Here is a 14,077-nt window from a genome sequence, read left to right as displayed (position 1 = left end):
CCCAAATTCTACTATTTAAAGAAAATAATATCAATTTATTCTTTAAAAGAGAACATTAAACAACAACTGTTCACAACTCTAAGCCTCACTTTTTCTAAACAGCTTATTATCTGCCTCCAGCTCTAACAATATACTGTTCCAATAAAATTCCATCGACTTAATTCCAAAACGATACAGCGGCTATTGTCTCCAGTGTCTTTCTCCTTGGGTCATCTTTTACTTGAATATATTTAATATGAAAAAGTACCTTTTGAAAGAGTGTTTCAACATCTTGGGTCTTTCTCACTGATTTTCAAAATGTCTGCCTTTTTTATATACCCAAAATTTGATAATCTAATTGGTTTATTGTTGGCAAAACAATAAATTCAAACTCAAATGGGTTTTAGTATCCTGGGCTATATTTTAAACTGGTTAAATGCAAATTGTTGTCAAAACAACAGCCAACTCTCCTATCTATTTCACAGCCAAATGTTACATATTTTCAATTTTCCAGTACACTCTGAGGCTGCTAGTTAATCATATGACAGGTGCGTGTAAGTTCTCAGTGCAGAAGAGCATTCACTCTTTTAAAGGTACAGTACTTTCCTTTTAAAGTACACTCCTTCAAATTAATAACACTACATATTTGGTTTCCCACTGGCACTGAAATTCATGTACGACATTACTGTTTTAATGATAGATAGGATGCTTTTTTTGTTTGACAACAGCATCCTGTTAGTGGTGAATACTATTGTCTTGCTACTGCATTGTAGCAGCTTGAAACAGTTGATTTCACCTGTTAATCAAACTTTGTAGATGCCTCATCTGAGGTAGAGTTGGCACTTATCACAGCCAGGAGTGATTGCTTGAGGCCCATCCATGTGTTTGCACAATGTATAGCCATTATCCTGTATGATGGTTCTGGTGCGCTGTATTTCAGCATCAAGTGTGAAAGGTGAACAAACTGGTCAGGATCTATTTGCAAGGTTGTTGATCAGGTCACCTTCGTAGCATGTGGAGCTATAGGAATCCTAACAAGGTATACTGAACAGTGATCATAGATTTGTGGTAAACAGTAGTAAAGAACCTCTGGCCCACTTCTCAACTAGGATAGCAAGGAAAAAGAGCTCATTTAATGTTCCACACCAGGTGTGAACTTGAACATTAAATGCTACACATTAAGACATGTATAAGAACCTTGCATACATCTGCAGATTTAAAATAGAACAAATGAATCATCAACATATTTACAATATGCAAGGACTAAAAAAATTAGATGCAATTCCATTAAATACACATTTCTGAGAATCCAACAAAGATACTCGTGAGCCCTGAGCCAAGTGGGAATCCCATGGTAACACCATCAATTTGAGCATATATGGTGTCATTGAAAGTGAAATGAACTGCATGAGTTGCTGAGTTTTTAAGTTTCATGAATACTGATTCATACAATGGTGGTGCATCTAGACCTCTGAAGTGTGCTACAGCACAGATGTCTGGCTTCCTTGAATGGTATGTTGGTGAATGTATTAAGTACCAGGCAGGCACCTGAATACTGTATTGCTATCTGTGCAAATGTGAAGAAATCTTTCACCACGCAAGTGGAAAATATGCTCAGAAATGATTAGAGCAATTCACGCAAGCATTTGGCCAATTCATATTCTGCAGAACCAGTCATGGATAAGATCAGGTGTAAAAGGACAGCATGTTTGTGTGTCTTGCACAACCATGCATGTGCAAAATTTGTGAGCCATGAGGGCCAATCTATTTGTATATATTTCCCCAGCAATTTGTTGCTCTTGTAGAAAAGCAGCAAACATTTTATTTAGACAGCTCCCGAGTAATATTTTCTGGTTATGCTGAGCAGCAGGTCCAATGGGTTCAGATAAATCCCTTGCATATTTCCAATATGTACATGGTACATTTGCTATATTTGAATCTCTAACTGCATGTAAGAAGGCCCATGTGTGTCTGTGTAGACTTCATCCTCTGCTCAAATTAATTTTTAAAGTAGAACAATCAAATTAGCTGTATTATTTCCTTAATGTCCCAGATGAGAAATCAGCCATGGGGTTCTCTACTACTGTCTATCACACTTATGACCATTGGACAGTATAAATGTGGAATTCCCACTGTTCCATGCAGTTTAAGGTTGACTTTATTGGCAAACTCAAAGGGCTGAAGCTTTTGTTCACCATATAAACTTGATGTTGAAGTAGGGCACATCAAATCTGGGTACCCAAATCAGATTATTTCTCACTGTATAACGTGTGAACTCATTCAAGACTCAAAGGTCTGGAAAAGTACACAGTCTGTCTCAGATTATCCAGGAAGAGCAAGGTATCTCAAGGGTTTTAACAACAGCTGAATCTAACAGTTTCACATAACCCAGTTAGTGTTTGCCACTAACAGGACGCTGCCGTCAAACCAACAAGATGATCTGCCTTTCGCAAAAATGAGGAGAGTAGTGTGTGAATTTCAATGTTGCTATGAGGTAAAGTTTGTCCTAAAGCCCAGTGGATCATATCAAACACCATGTCCTTTTTAGCTGTTCACAACAGTAAGGTATTGACCATGCTGACAAAACAGTGTCCAACATTAGATGTAATTCTGCAATTGGATAAAATTTGCTGGGTAATCCTACATGTATGAAGAATTATGCTGATGACCACTTTAGGATTATCAGTCAGGCTCACAGATTGATGCAGTGGTGTATTGGATGCTACATGTGGGCAGCATGGTAGCTCAGTGGTTGGCACTGATGTCTCAGTGCCAGGGGCCCAGGTTTGTTTCCAGCCTCTGGCATCTGTTTGTGTGGAGTTGTGTGGACATTCTCCCCGTGTCTATGTGGGTTTCCTCTGGGTGGTCTGGTTTCCTCCCATAATCTAAAGATTTGCAGGTAAGGGTGAACTGGCCATGCTAAATAGCCCATAGTGTTCAAGGTTATATAGGTTAGGTGGATTAGTCAAGGGAAATGTAAAGTCATAGGTGAATGGGTCTGGATGGAATACTCTTCGGAGAGTCAGTGTGGACTTGTTGGGCCTAATGGCCTATTTACACACTAGGGATTCTATAATGCGGTGTCTTTATCAAATCAAAGCTAGTGGTAGCCATTCACCGATGTCATTCATAGCCATATCAAATCAGTTCACCTGCCTGGTTTAAAAGTTAGACACAGTCTAGCAGTTATCATTAATTGGTGCATTCTCCCTATCAAAACATCTCTACCAATTAATCCACTTGCTGACCAATCAGCATTCTCCTCTTCAGTATCAATATTGGTTTTCCCCTCAAATTGGTATTCTTGCAATTTATCCTGTTGACTGCAAGATGAGATGTGTTGATGTATTTTTCAGCAACACTTAAAACTAAAATTATTAGCCACTTGTAGCATTTATGCTGTTTCTCTAGCAATGTTGTTGAGGTTACTACAAGAGAGCAGGAGAGGATCCATGTAAATTTTGGTTACAATTTATTTAATGGATAATTTAAAAATAATAATAATTGGCTTGTAAGTTATTCATTTAGACTTTTTTGTTTTGGCAGGGATTAAATTGAGGAGACCTCCCTGGTACATTCCTGGTAAGTCATTTCTCACACAAAAATGGTCCTGGTTTGAATTGTACAGCTTTCTAGAAATGATTCTGATGTGTGGCCAGGTCAGACACAATCTAGCTTGATGTCTCTCTTGGCATTTAATTGTAATGTTTCAAACTAGTACATTGTCAATTATTCAACCAGGAGCACTGTTTATCTCCTTATACCAACTTAGTTTGGATTTCCAATCATAGCCTACTCTATCAAAGATACCACACTTCTGCAAGGCAATGAGACAAAATCCAGAAGTTATTCCCAATTTATTTACAGGTTTATCCTAACTAATAGTTAGGAATGGCAGAATGAATGAAATGAAACTCGACGTAAAAATAATACATTTTACGTGAGATCACACAAAGTTGTATTTGTATCCATCAAAGAAAAAAAACTCAACTCTTAACATTTGAGAGCCATCTGGTATTGTTTCAGGTTCTGAACTGTCAACATTTTCCTGTGCACTTTTTCTTCAGACGGCGAGAGTATTCATGGGCCCACGGTTGTTATTGATGGTAATGAATATTGGTTTGTGAACAACACCAGGTTAACTTACCAAGAAGCTGATCTATATTGTTCAAGGAATGAGAGCAAATTGGCTTCCATAACATCCAGACCTGCAATAAAAATGATCAAGACACATCTACTAAAGGTGAGTTTTACCTTCTTTATCAAGGTTTTTGTCTGTATATTGGCATTACTAATGACCAAAAGTATTTCTTCTGATGTAGCCTCAGTACTATTGATGTCTCAAGGGATAATTTTAATGACTTGGTAATGCTGCCAGGGTGTGTCTAGTGTTTCATTTATAATTTAGTTCTTGTGTGCAACCAGTATTTTTAACGCCATCTTTCTAAATAAAATGTGCTGCCACATGTGACGATTCCTGCACATTACCTTGTAAGCTGCTGCATCACTGTGCACATATGCAATGTAATGGGAAATTTGGATGAACCATGTGGTGAGTGTGGAGCATCTTATCCAGTGTGCATTGCCAGCAATTAGGCTTTGCATTATGAGCACAAAGTCCGCAAATTATATTATCAAGATATATTTTCATAAGTGATGACCATTTTCTTTTTGGGAAATCTGATCACAACTTGCTCCCCAGAGCCATGAAACCAAGAGTTAAACCATCATCCAGAATCTCTCACTAGACAGGAATAAGGTAGTAACTTTCACTTCCACTATGAGATATATTGAAATACAAATTATATATTTGAATATATAATTACAAGTATATGCAAATGATATGTTTGCAAGAATTTTCTTAATAAAATTTAAAATCTATTAAAACTAAAAAATCTATTTAAGACAAATTAATAAAATATAGTCAGTTCTTGTGCAACACCATATTATAGAAGAATCACGTTTTAGAAAGAGCGCTTAAGGTGTTGGCTCTGTAATCACATTACAGCCAACACTCATTTTAAAAGTTGGCACTATGGAAACAGCATCCCCAATTCATCAAGCATGTTACAGCAAATTCATGTTGATGAAAGGCACATTATAACAGAACAACTTGTACTGAAGTTAAAAGGGTATCCAAGGTTTTGTATTTGTGAATATCACAGATGTGCAATGGTGAGTCTTCAAGATAATGTAAATTTTTATCTAAGCACCTAATATTGTTGCTATTAACAGTCCTTGGCATTCTGATGTAGAATATGTCTGCCAATAATACTGCACTTTCTAAAACGACTCTTTTTAAAGCACCCAGGAGAAAGCAATTCATAATGCTCAAGCCAATAAGCACACGAGGATTGAGATTTCCACAATTAATCTTTCCACTCTAAAAATAAAAATTGTCACCTAATTGCTTTGCATAACTGGCCTGGAAAAATGGCCATCTGCTGATGAGGGCAAGTTGCACTTGAGGTCATCAGATCAGATTAGGAATAAAAGTTAAGATTCTGAGCCAACACATAAAGAGAGAAGCTTCCCCATGAGCACAAAAATATCCAATTTAGATACAACAGATGACCAGACTCTGACTCATACATTTGACTTCCTGTTAGAGGAAAGAATACCTGAGTGTGAGTAGTTCTATTTGGCAGAGAGAACTAAAATTGCAAGATGTTAATGCATGAAAATTAGAAATTGACTTTTCCTCTCTACAGCACTTTCCTTCGTTGCTAAAGTGGTGGGTAAAGGCCATCAATTACAATATGATGAACAGTCCATTGTAAGTACTGCATATAATTGTTTAAAATTTTCAATTTGTTAATGTAATTTCTAATCACTTCATCTACATTCACAATGTGATTGACATTGAAGAATATATGTTTCTGTGGCATAGACTTTTCCAAACATTCAATGGAAACTGTCACTATTCTGTAAACTATTATATTTTTGTGGGTATTCAATCCAAATACAAATTGTTTGTTTGTTTATTTTGCATTGATACTGCAGCATGACTACATTCTAATACTGGCAGTTTAATTGTAGAAATACATCATTTATTCCATTATTTAATGGCCTAGTATAGTATTTTACTATAGAAGAGTCCACTTTCACTTTCAGGGTCAGTTCAACCCCCAGTAGATAATTTCAAGATCTATTCACCAATCCATCATGATCTAAATAAAAATAATTAGGATAAAGAAAATTGGACAGTTTTCATTCCTCATCATTGATGGAAGTAAATATATGGATGTGATTTGTGGATTTAGTCTGATCACACATGAAGCATTATAACTTTGGTGAGGTTAAAGTGTGCCTAACCCATCTTAGTTAGCATTGTTGTAAAGGGCAGTGTTAATGCCTAGCTACGTTTTTTTTTCATTGCTAACTGTATCCTTGATTCCATCTCCCCACTATTGTAATTTGTAACAACAAAAGACAAAAAGTGAAGTGGGGATACATTATAGATCGAATTTCCCCAGGGTGCTTCGCTGGTACTTTTCACCTCAGTCTGTGGATGACTGTACCATCCCAATTCCTTGAAGAGAAGGAACATCCTTAACACCTCAACAAACTATTGTTTCACTTAGCAGTGGTGTTATAGCTTGTGGTCAGTACACCTGAAGTATTATGCTCATGGTATCTTCACTGTATCATAACATGTGACCTGATGGTACAATGATTTCATACTCCATCCTACTTCAGATGACAACTTGAAACACAACACTCTACTGGAAGTATTCTCCTCTGTTGTAACCTACACTTAACATTAGCTCAGACACTATTATACCCAAGGCATGTAATCTTTGAAACAAATGTTTGCAATAAAATCTGTTGAATTCTTCAATACGATACCTATTTTCAGTTTCTTCTTTACAGTAAATAACGTAAGTATTGCTGCATCAGGTAAAACACCCTTTTGGCTACAAAATGACACCAACACCCTTCTTTGCACAATGGAATGTAGGTTTAAATATTTACCTGGAGAAGCACAGCAGGTCAGGCAGCATCTAGAGAACAGGAGAATCGACGTTTCGGGCATTAGCCCTTCTTCAGGAATGAGGAAAGTTTGTCCAGCAGGCTAAGATAAAAGATAGGGAGGAGGGACTTGGGGGAGGGGTGTCGGAAATGTGATAGGTGGAAAAAGGTCAAGGTGAGGGTGATAGGTCAGACTGGGGTGGGGGCGGAGAGGTCGGGAAGAAGATTGCAGGTTAGGAAGGCGGTGCTGAATTCGATGGATTTGACTGAGACAAGGGGGGGGGAGGGGAAATGAGGAAACTGGTGAAACCCGAGTTCATCCCTTGTGGTTGGAGAGTTCCTAGCCGGAAGATGAGGCGTTCTTCCTCCAACCATCATTTTGTTGTGGTCTGACGATGGAGGAGTCCAAAGACCTGCATATCCTTGGTGGAGGGGGAGGGGGAATTGAAATGTTGAGCCACAGGGTGGTTGGGTTGGTACAGGAGTGGTACAGATAAGATGAATAGCAGTTCTCTTTTATATAGGGTGAGTTTTCAAGACTACAGGGGATATTTTTAAAGGTGAGAGGAGGAAGAATTTTAAAAAAAGACATGAGGATTATTTTTTAGAAACAAAGAAAGAGGTTTGTGTGTGGAATGAATTTCCAGAGAAAGTGGTGGATATGGGTATTGTTACAAAGTTTAAAAGACAATTAGATAAGTACATGAATAAGAAATGTTTGGAGGGATATGAGTCAAGCGCAGGTTTAGTTTGCGATTATGGTCAACATGGACTGGTTGGACCATTGGGTCTGTTTCTATGCTGTATGACTCAATTCAAGAACTAAATCAATGTGGCTCGAGGTAAGGAGCAATTACATCACTCAGTATAGTCTATAGGAAGGGCTAATGCCCGAAACGTCGATTCTCCTGTTCCCTAGATGCTGCCTGACCTGCTGTGCTTCTCCAGCAACACATTTCCATCTCTGATCTCCAGCATCTGCAGACCTCATTTTCTCTTTAAATATTTACCTGGCAATCACTGAGTACTGTGCTGGACCAGACCCTTCATGACAGTTGCAGTCATTTTCATGGATGAAGACAAGTATTCACATGCTACAGCAATGTTTTAACTCTGGATGGATGACTCCACTTTTCAGTCAAGTCTGCACATAACATGCTAGCACCTTTGCATGATTTTCCTCCTACCTGGTTCTGCATCTCTGTTAGGTTTCTTATGGCTAAATCCTGAGTTTGGACATCTGTATGTTCAGCAGGAGCTCAGTAGCCCTTCCTCATTATCAGATATCTCCATTATTACCTTGTTTGTTAGTCTTGGGTGCCTGACTGTGATGTGCTCACCAGGTAGTGAGCAGAATCTAATGTAGAATGTGAACCCACTGAGGTGAATGGGTCTGTGCTGGTGGAGGGGGCAGATGAGTACTGAATGGTGTAGTCATCCTCCGAGATGGGAAGTAGAGCTGGGAGTTAGTCTTTCTGTCACCTTTTTCTTGGTTCTGGAGCCTGCCTGGAGAACATTTTAGAATTAGTATTTGCATTAGCTCAGGGTTAAGCACAATTCTCTTGCCCAAAGTTGAATGCGTTAATCCTACGTGTGCATCAGTCAATGTCTTTGATCTTTGCAAAGACATTGCTGCCTCCATTGATGCATTGTCGGCCATGGTCCCCCCCATGCAGGCTTAGCCAGAGTGGGTCATCTGAGGTAAGAGACCTTTTTCTCTAATTTTATCTTACTTCTGATGACAAACCAGAGCAGTGGGTGTTATCCCAAATGGTACCTAACCAAGTTGCAGATGACACAATCTGCACTTGGTAGATAGAATAAAATGTTGGAAAATGTGAGGTTATGCATTTTGGCAAGAAAAGAAAAAAGGAGCTGATTATTATTTAAATGGAGGAAGTGCAGAAAGGTACAGCTCAGGAATTTGCGAGTCCTTGTACATAAATCACAAAGTTGAGAGTGAACAAAGAAGGTAAATGGAATCTTAGCCTTTATTTCAAAGGGAATGGAGTATAAAAGTAAGGATGTCTTTCTAAAACGGGACAAGATACTGGTCAGACAACAGCTGAGGTACTGTGGACAGAGTTGATCTCCTTGTCTAAAGAAAGATATATTGACATTTGAAGGCAATCCAGAGAAGCTTAATTAGGTTGATCCTGTGTATAAGAGGGAATTTCTTATAGGAGGGACTGAATAGATTGGGCTTGTACTCATTGGAATTTAGAAGAATGAGAAACCGCCTATTGAAACATACAAAATTCTTTGGGGGCTTGAAAGGGTATATATGGAAAGGTTGTTACCCCATGTGGAAGAGTTTGGGCCAAAGGGTGTAATCTCTGAATAAGGAGTCACTAATTCTCTTCTGAGGGTAGTGGATCTGTAGAATTCTTCACCACAGATGGCTGTTGAGGCTGAGTCATTAAATATATTCAAGGTTGGGCTAGACAGATTTTTAATTTAAATCAGAATTGAGGGTTATAAGGAAAAAGCAGCAAAGTGAAGATTAAGATTATCCGATCAACCGTGACCTCATTCGATGGTGGATTATCCCATGTGGGCCGAATGACCTACTTTTCAGTTTTCTGATCTATGGCATGCTAAGCTAGTAAATATTCTAGACCAAGACTATCCTGCAGTAAGCATGAAGTGGCTCTCTCACTCAGTCCATTTTCAGGCTTGCTTTACTAACTCCTGTGTGATGTCACTCTGTAATCCCACATTTACATTCTGTTCTGCTTTTGAGTGCCAGCTTTTAGGGTGAGCTAAGTATCACTTGTGCTTACAATTAGCAGCAAATTGGTCATCCTCTTCCTGCACTTGGTCCAGGGCTGCTGACATGAGCTGTCACCTATGTTCAGGGTGCCTTGGTCAGACAGGAAAGCCTGTTGCTGTCTTTCCAGGAAGAACAGGATCTGGAGGATAATGAGGTATTGATACATCACTAAATTGCAAGGCCATCCTGTTGCGGTGTGACTGCCCTGAGGGGGGGGAAAAAATGACCAGAATCAAACACAACAGATATCCAGTCAGGGTCCTGTTTTCCGGGAAATGCTTTTTCAGTATGGCTCCTAGATCTTCTACACTGTAAAGTAACAATGACCTTGTCAATTTGATGTCTACCTCTGACACATCACGCCATGCTCCTCGTGTGCCTATTGCATTAGCTGACCATTAGATAATCTAATGAAAAACACCCTACAGCCTGCAAGTGAAAGCAACTCTCACTTCAAGTCCTGATGCCAAAATTCTACTCTCGAACAGAAGAATCTGCACCAAGATGGAAAATTATATGAACATACCGAGCTAAAAATTGGTATCCATTTTGCTGCTGACTAAGATAGAAATCGTCAGTCCAACTGGTTTTTTTCGGTTTCATCACTCTCGCCTGACTATGTTAAATCAACCTGCGGTCCATTAACTCTCATAAAATCCCTGTAGAGCAGAGAGAGGCCATTTGATCCAGCAAGTCTGCACTGACCCTCTGAAGAGCATCCCATCCATGCCCACTGCCCTTCCCTTTCCCTGTAGACCTGCGTTTCCTATGGCTTATCCTCCCTGCCTGCACATCTCTGGACACTATGCACAATTTAGCATGGCCAATTCATCAAACTTGCTCACCTTTAGACTGAGAGGAAACCAGACTACCCGGTGGACACCCATGCAGAGACAGCAAGAATGTGCAAACTGCACAAGAGTTGCTCATGATTACAATCAAATGCAAGTCCCTGGCACTCAGAGGCAACAGTGCTAACCACTAAGTGTCCATGCCCTCTAAATTTATTTCATCCACAAGACCCACTTCCCATTCTGGTTCCAGTACTTCCTGATGTTGTAATGGTTCCTTTTTCTTAGTAGAGTTCCCATTCATTTTGAAACTACCACTGCTGCTACACAATTCCACAAAAATAAATGCATTTAAACTCTTGTTCCTCTCATAGCCCTTTTCTCTCAAACTACCTTTTCTTATTTAAATGTTGTATGTGTTATTACCTCAGATTTGTGACCAACTTTCTGACAATGCTCTGTTCAAATCTCTGAGGTAGTGGGAGTACTGTCGTCTGAAGGTCATGGATTCCATCCCCTCTTTGCCCACAATATTCTGTCTTGAATATTTTAGCTTCTCAATCCCTGTCTGTCTTAAACTGACTTTTCAACCCTAATTCCTCTCCTTTTTCTAAGACTGTTAACTCCCTTCAATAACATGGTGTACCCCTATGACTGCTTTAGCCTATCTGGCAATATCTTGCCTTTCAGTCAGTGGTATTTAGATTCTCTTATTGGAGATGGGCAATGGCTGGAATGTTACATCTTGTCAGTTATCTTGATCCTGCTTCATATGGTCATGGACTTCTTCTTCAGTGGTCAGTGCTTGAAATGAGAGTTTGAGATCTTGCCAATCAGTCGGCACACAGTGTTGATTTTCTACAGGAGGGCAAATGTTATTGAGGAAATTGTATGCCTTACTGGGCAGTGCCAATTCTCCCATTTAATATAAATGTCTTCCAGTACCAGTCATGCCACAGAATCCTGGCCACTGTTAGTAATGCAGTGGGATCTGCTGTAATGATTGCCATGGAATCTCAGATATAGGTGAGTGTGAGCAAGGTGAGAGCTACAGCAGGGAAATCAGAAGCCTGGGCAATGGGGTGGTCTTGTGCTGGGTCTCTTTCAGGCTGAGGATGATTGAGCAAACTAACTTCAAGACAGAAGAAGAAGAAATATTTAACTTTGTTTCATCAAATAATTTACATATTGTATTGCACTGTAACTGATGTTTTATATTTTTCCTTTTTAGTTTTGGTCCCTATTATATTTATGATCGATTTCACTCCTTCCATAACCGATATAGAGATTGTTGGTTTATAACTCCTTATGTCCGGTGGATTGGTAAGTAATTTGTATATTGCATGTTTGTTATTGTAATTTGTTATAGATTAATTATGATCCTATATCCATAAAATTAATGGGATAGTATTAGCATGGATGCAAAATTGGCTCAAGGACAGGACATTAGCAAATGGTCGATCCTCAGATTGAGGGAATTATAATGTGGTGTTCCCTGGGAGTCACTGTTCTGACCACTAGTATTTATGCATTGTGTACTTGACTGTACAGAACATAATTTCAAAGTTTGCCAATTACATGAAACTCTGGAATGTAAACAACAACAAGAAACATATTACCGTTCAGGTTCCTGTTAGTGACGGATAACATCTAAGCACCCAGCAATTAAGTGGTAAAGCTACACCAGAAGATTTTAAGATTTTTAACAGAAACTTTTAATTATTGTGGACATACAATAAATGCTATTCCATATCTTATTACTGCATCTACATGCCAGCTTTATCCCATCACAAAGTGTGATTTAAGTTTTGGAGTCTTCCCTATTTCCTCTTCTAAATCCTATCCCCAAAGGGAATTGAATAAACATTTGTTTTTTTTTTAAAAAAAGAAAAGAGATGGGTAGATAAACTTGTTTAAAAAATGGTCTCATGATGGAAGCTGCTGACAAGCCCGGCATTTGAACATGCAAATTATTCTCAATTGAGTGGTTTGCTTGGCTGTTTCAAGGCAGTTAAGAGTCAATCACATTGCCTTGGATCTGGACTCACATGTAAGCCAGACTCGGTAAAGTTGGTAGATTTCTCTTCCCTGGAAGGGGTTGGTGAACCAGACAGGGTTTTCCATCAAGGCTCCCGTCTATGGGAGCAACAGTAATTATACCCATATTTACAAGGCCCTCCCGCTCCCCAGACCGCCATGTACGGCCCTCCTGGCTATACAAAGGCCCTAATCAATACCGCCAACAGATCCATCTCTATATAATTTAGAAAAAGCTGCCATGTCTTGTAGAATCGCTCCGTTCCATGGTGTGCCATACTTGTCAGGTAATCTTGAGGGACTAGCTCCATCACAAGTCTATGCCACCCTGCAAGACCTGGAGGTTTTTCTGATATCCAGTTCACTAGGATGTTCTTCCTTGCACAGTGCGTCAGGATATTAAACAACCTCTTCCTGTGCTCCTTCAGAGAGGGAAGATTTGGTAGTCCCAAGAGGAGGGACACCAGACCCCCCCCCACCCCAACTTAACCTTCCAGAATCCTCTCCAGCTCATTTACAATGGCCACCCAGTATCCACAGATCTTGTAACCGGACCAGAAACAATATATAAGGGTGCCAATACTGTTTTTACATTTGGGACATTTCAGGGATAATCCTTTCTTAAACGTTGCTAACCTCTCTGGTGCCATATGGGCCCTGTGGAGAATCTTCATTTGCATTGCTTGTGCTCTGTTGCATATTGAAATTGTCTTTACATTTCCCCCATATATCCTCCCACGTTTCTGATGAAATTTCTTCCCCTAACCCCTGATTCCAAATCTCATGAAGTCTCTCCCTATCCCCCAAGGCATTATCACTTTGCAGATGGTATATGGTACTAACTGAGAGAGCGCCCCCACATCCGAGCACTCTACGTTTTATATCTGGCTTGTAGGGCTAAGTCAGGAGCATGGTTTTCTTCTGTATATAATCCCTAACTTGGAAATATCTGGAAAAGGTCCTTTTTAGGATTCCGTATTTCTGACCTCCTTGCCTAAAAGACATCAAGACCACCCCCTCAAACAGGTCTCCCAGACAAGAGATTCCTTTATCCTGGATTAGAGTGGTGCTGGAAAAGCACATCAGTTCAGGCAGCATCCGAGGAGCAGGAAAACCAACGTTTCGGGCAAAAGCCCTTCATCAGGAATAAAGGCAGAGTGTCTGCAGGGTGGGGAGATAAATGAGAGGAGCCTAGCTGATTCCTTTATCCTCCCAAGCCAGAGTCCATTGACCCCGGCCTAAATCCTGGGGCTCCCATTATCTGGGTAAACGGCAAAGTCTTTAAACAAATTGCCCTTACCCTGCATCATCCTCCATTCTTTTACGTATTTATGATAACTGGACTTTTACAGTGCTCAACTGCCAACCTCATCTTATCCATAAAAGTGAGTGGAGTGGCGAAGTGTCCTACAAGGCCTCCACATCAAGCCATATCGCTTTTGGGTCACTGTGTAGCCATTTGCCTACATTTAACATCAGGGCGTCTATTTGATATTTCTTCAAATCCAGGAGGTACACACCTTCC

The 14,077-nt window shown here is 39.7% G+C and overlaps 1 protein-coding gene across 1 annotated transcript in view; it reads left to right on the top strand.

Moving 5' to 3' along the window:
- Positions 1-14,077, top strand: part of LOC122551927 (lymphocyte antigen 75-like) — a 138,564-nt gene that overhangs the window by 72,018 nt on the left and 52,469 nt on the right. Inside the window, exons 17-20 of the mRNA XM_043694497.1 lie at positions 3,526-3,561; positions 4,047-4,222; positions 5,691-5,755; positions 11,747-11,838. Of these exons, the coding sequence (XP_043550432.1) occupies positions 3,526-3,561; positions 4,047-4,222; positions 5,691-5,755; positions 11,747-11,838 (369 nt within the window). The remainder of the gene's footprint in view (positions 1-3,525; positions 3,562-4,046; positions 4,223-5,690; positions 5,756-11,746; positions 11,839-14,077) is intronic.

Source organism: Chiloscyllium plagiosum, chromosome 7 (genome assembly GCF_004010195.1).
Source record: "Chiloscyllium plagiosum isolate BGI_BamShark_2017 chromosome 7, ASM401019v2, whole genome shotgun sequence".
NCBI classification, from domain to species: Eukaryota; Metazoa; Chordata; class Chondrichthyes; order Orectolobiformes; family Hemiscylliidae; genus Chiloscyllium; species Chiloscyllium plagiosum.
The sequence above is the reverse complement of the archived record's forward strand: the minus strand, read 5'-3'. Positions and strand labels throughout refer to the sequence as shown.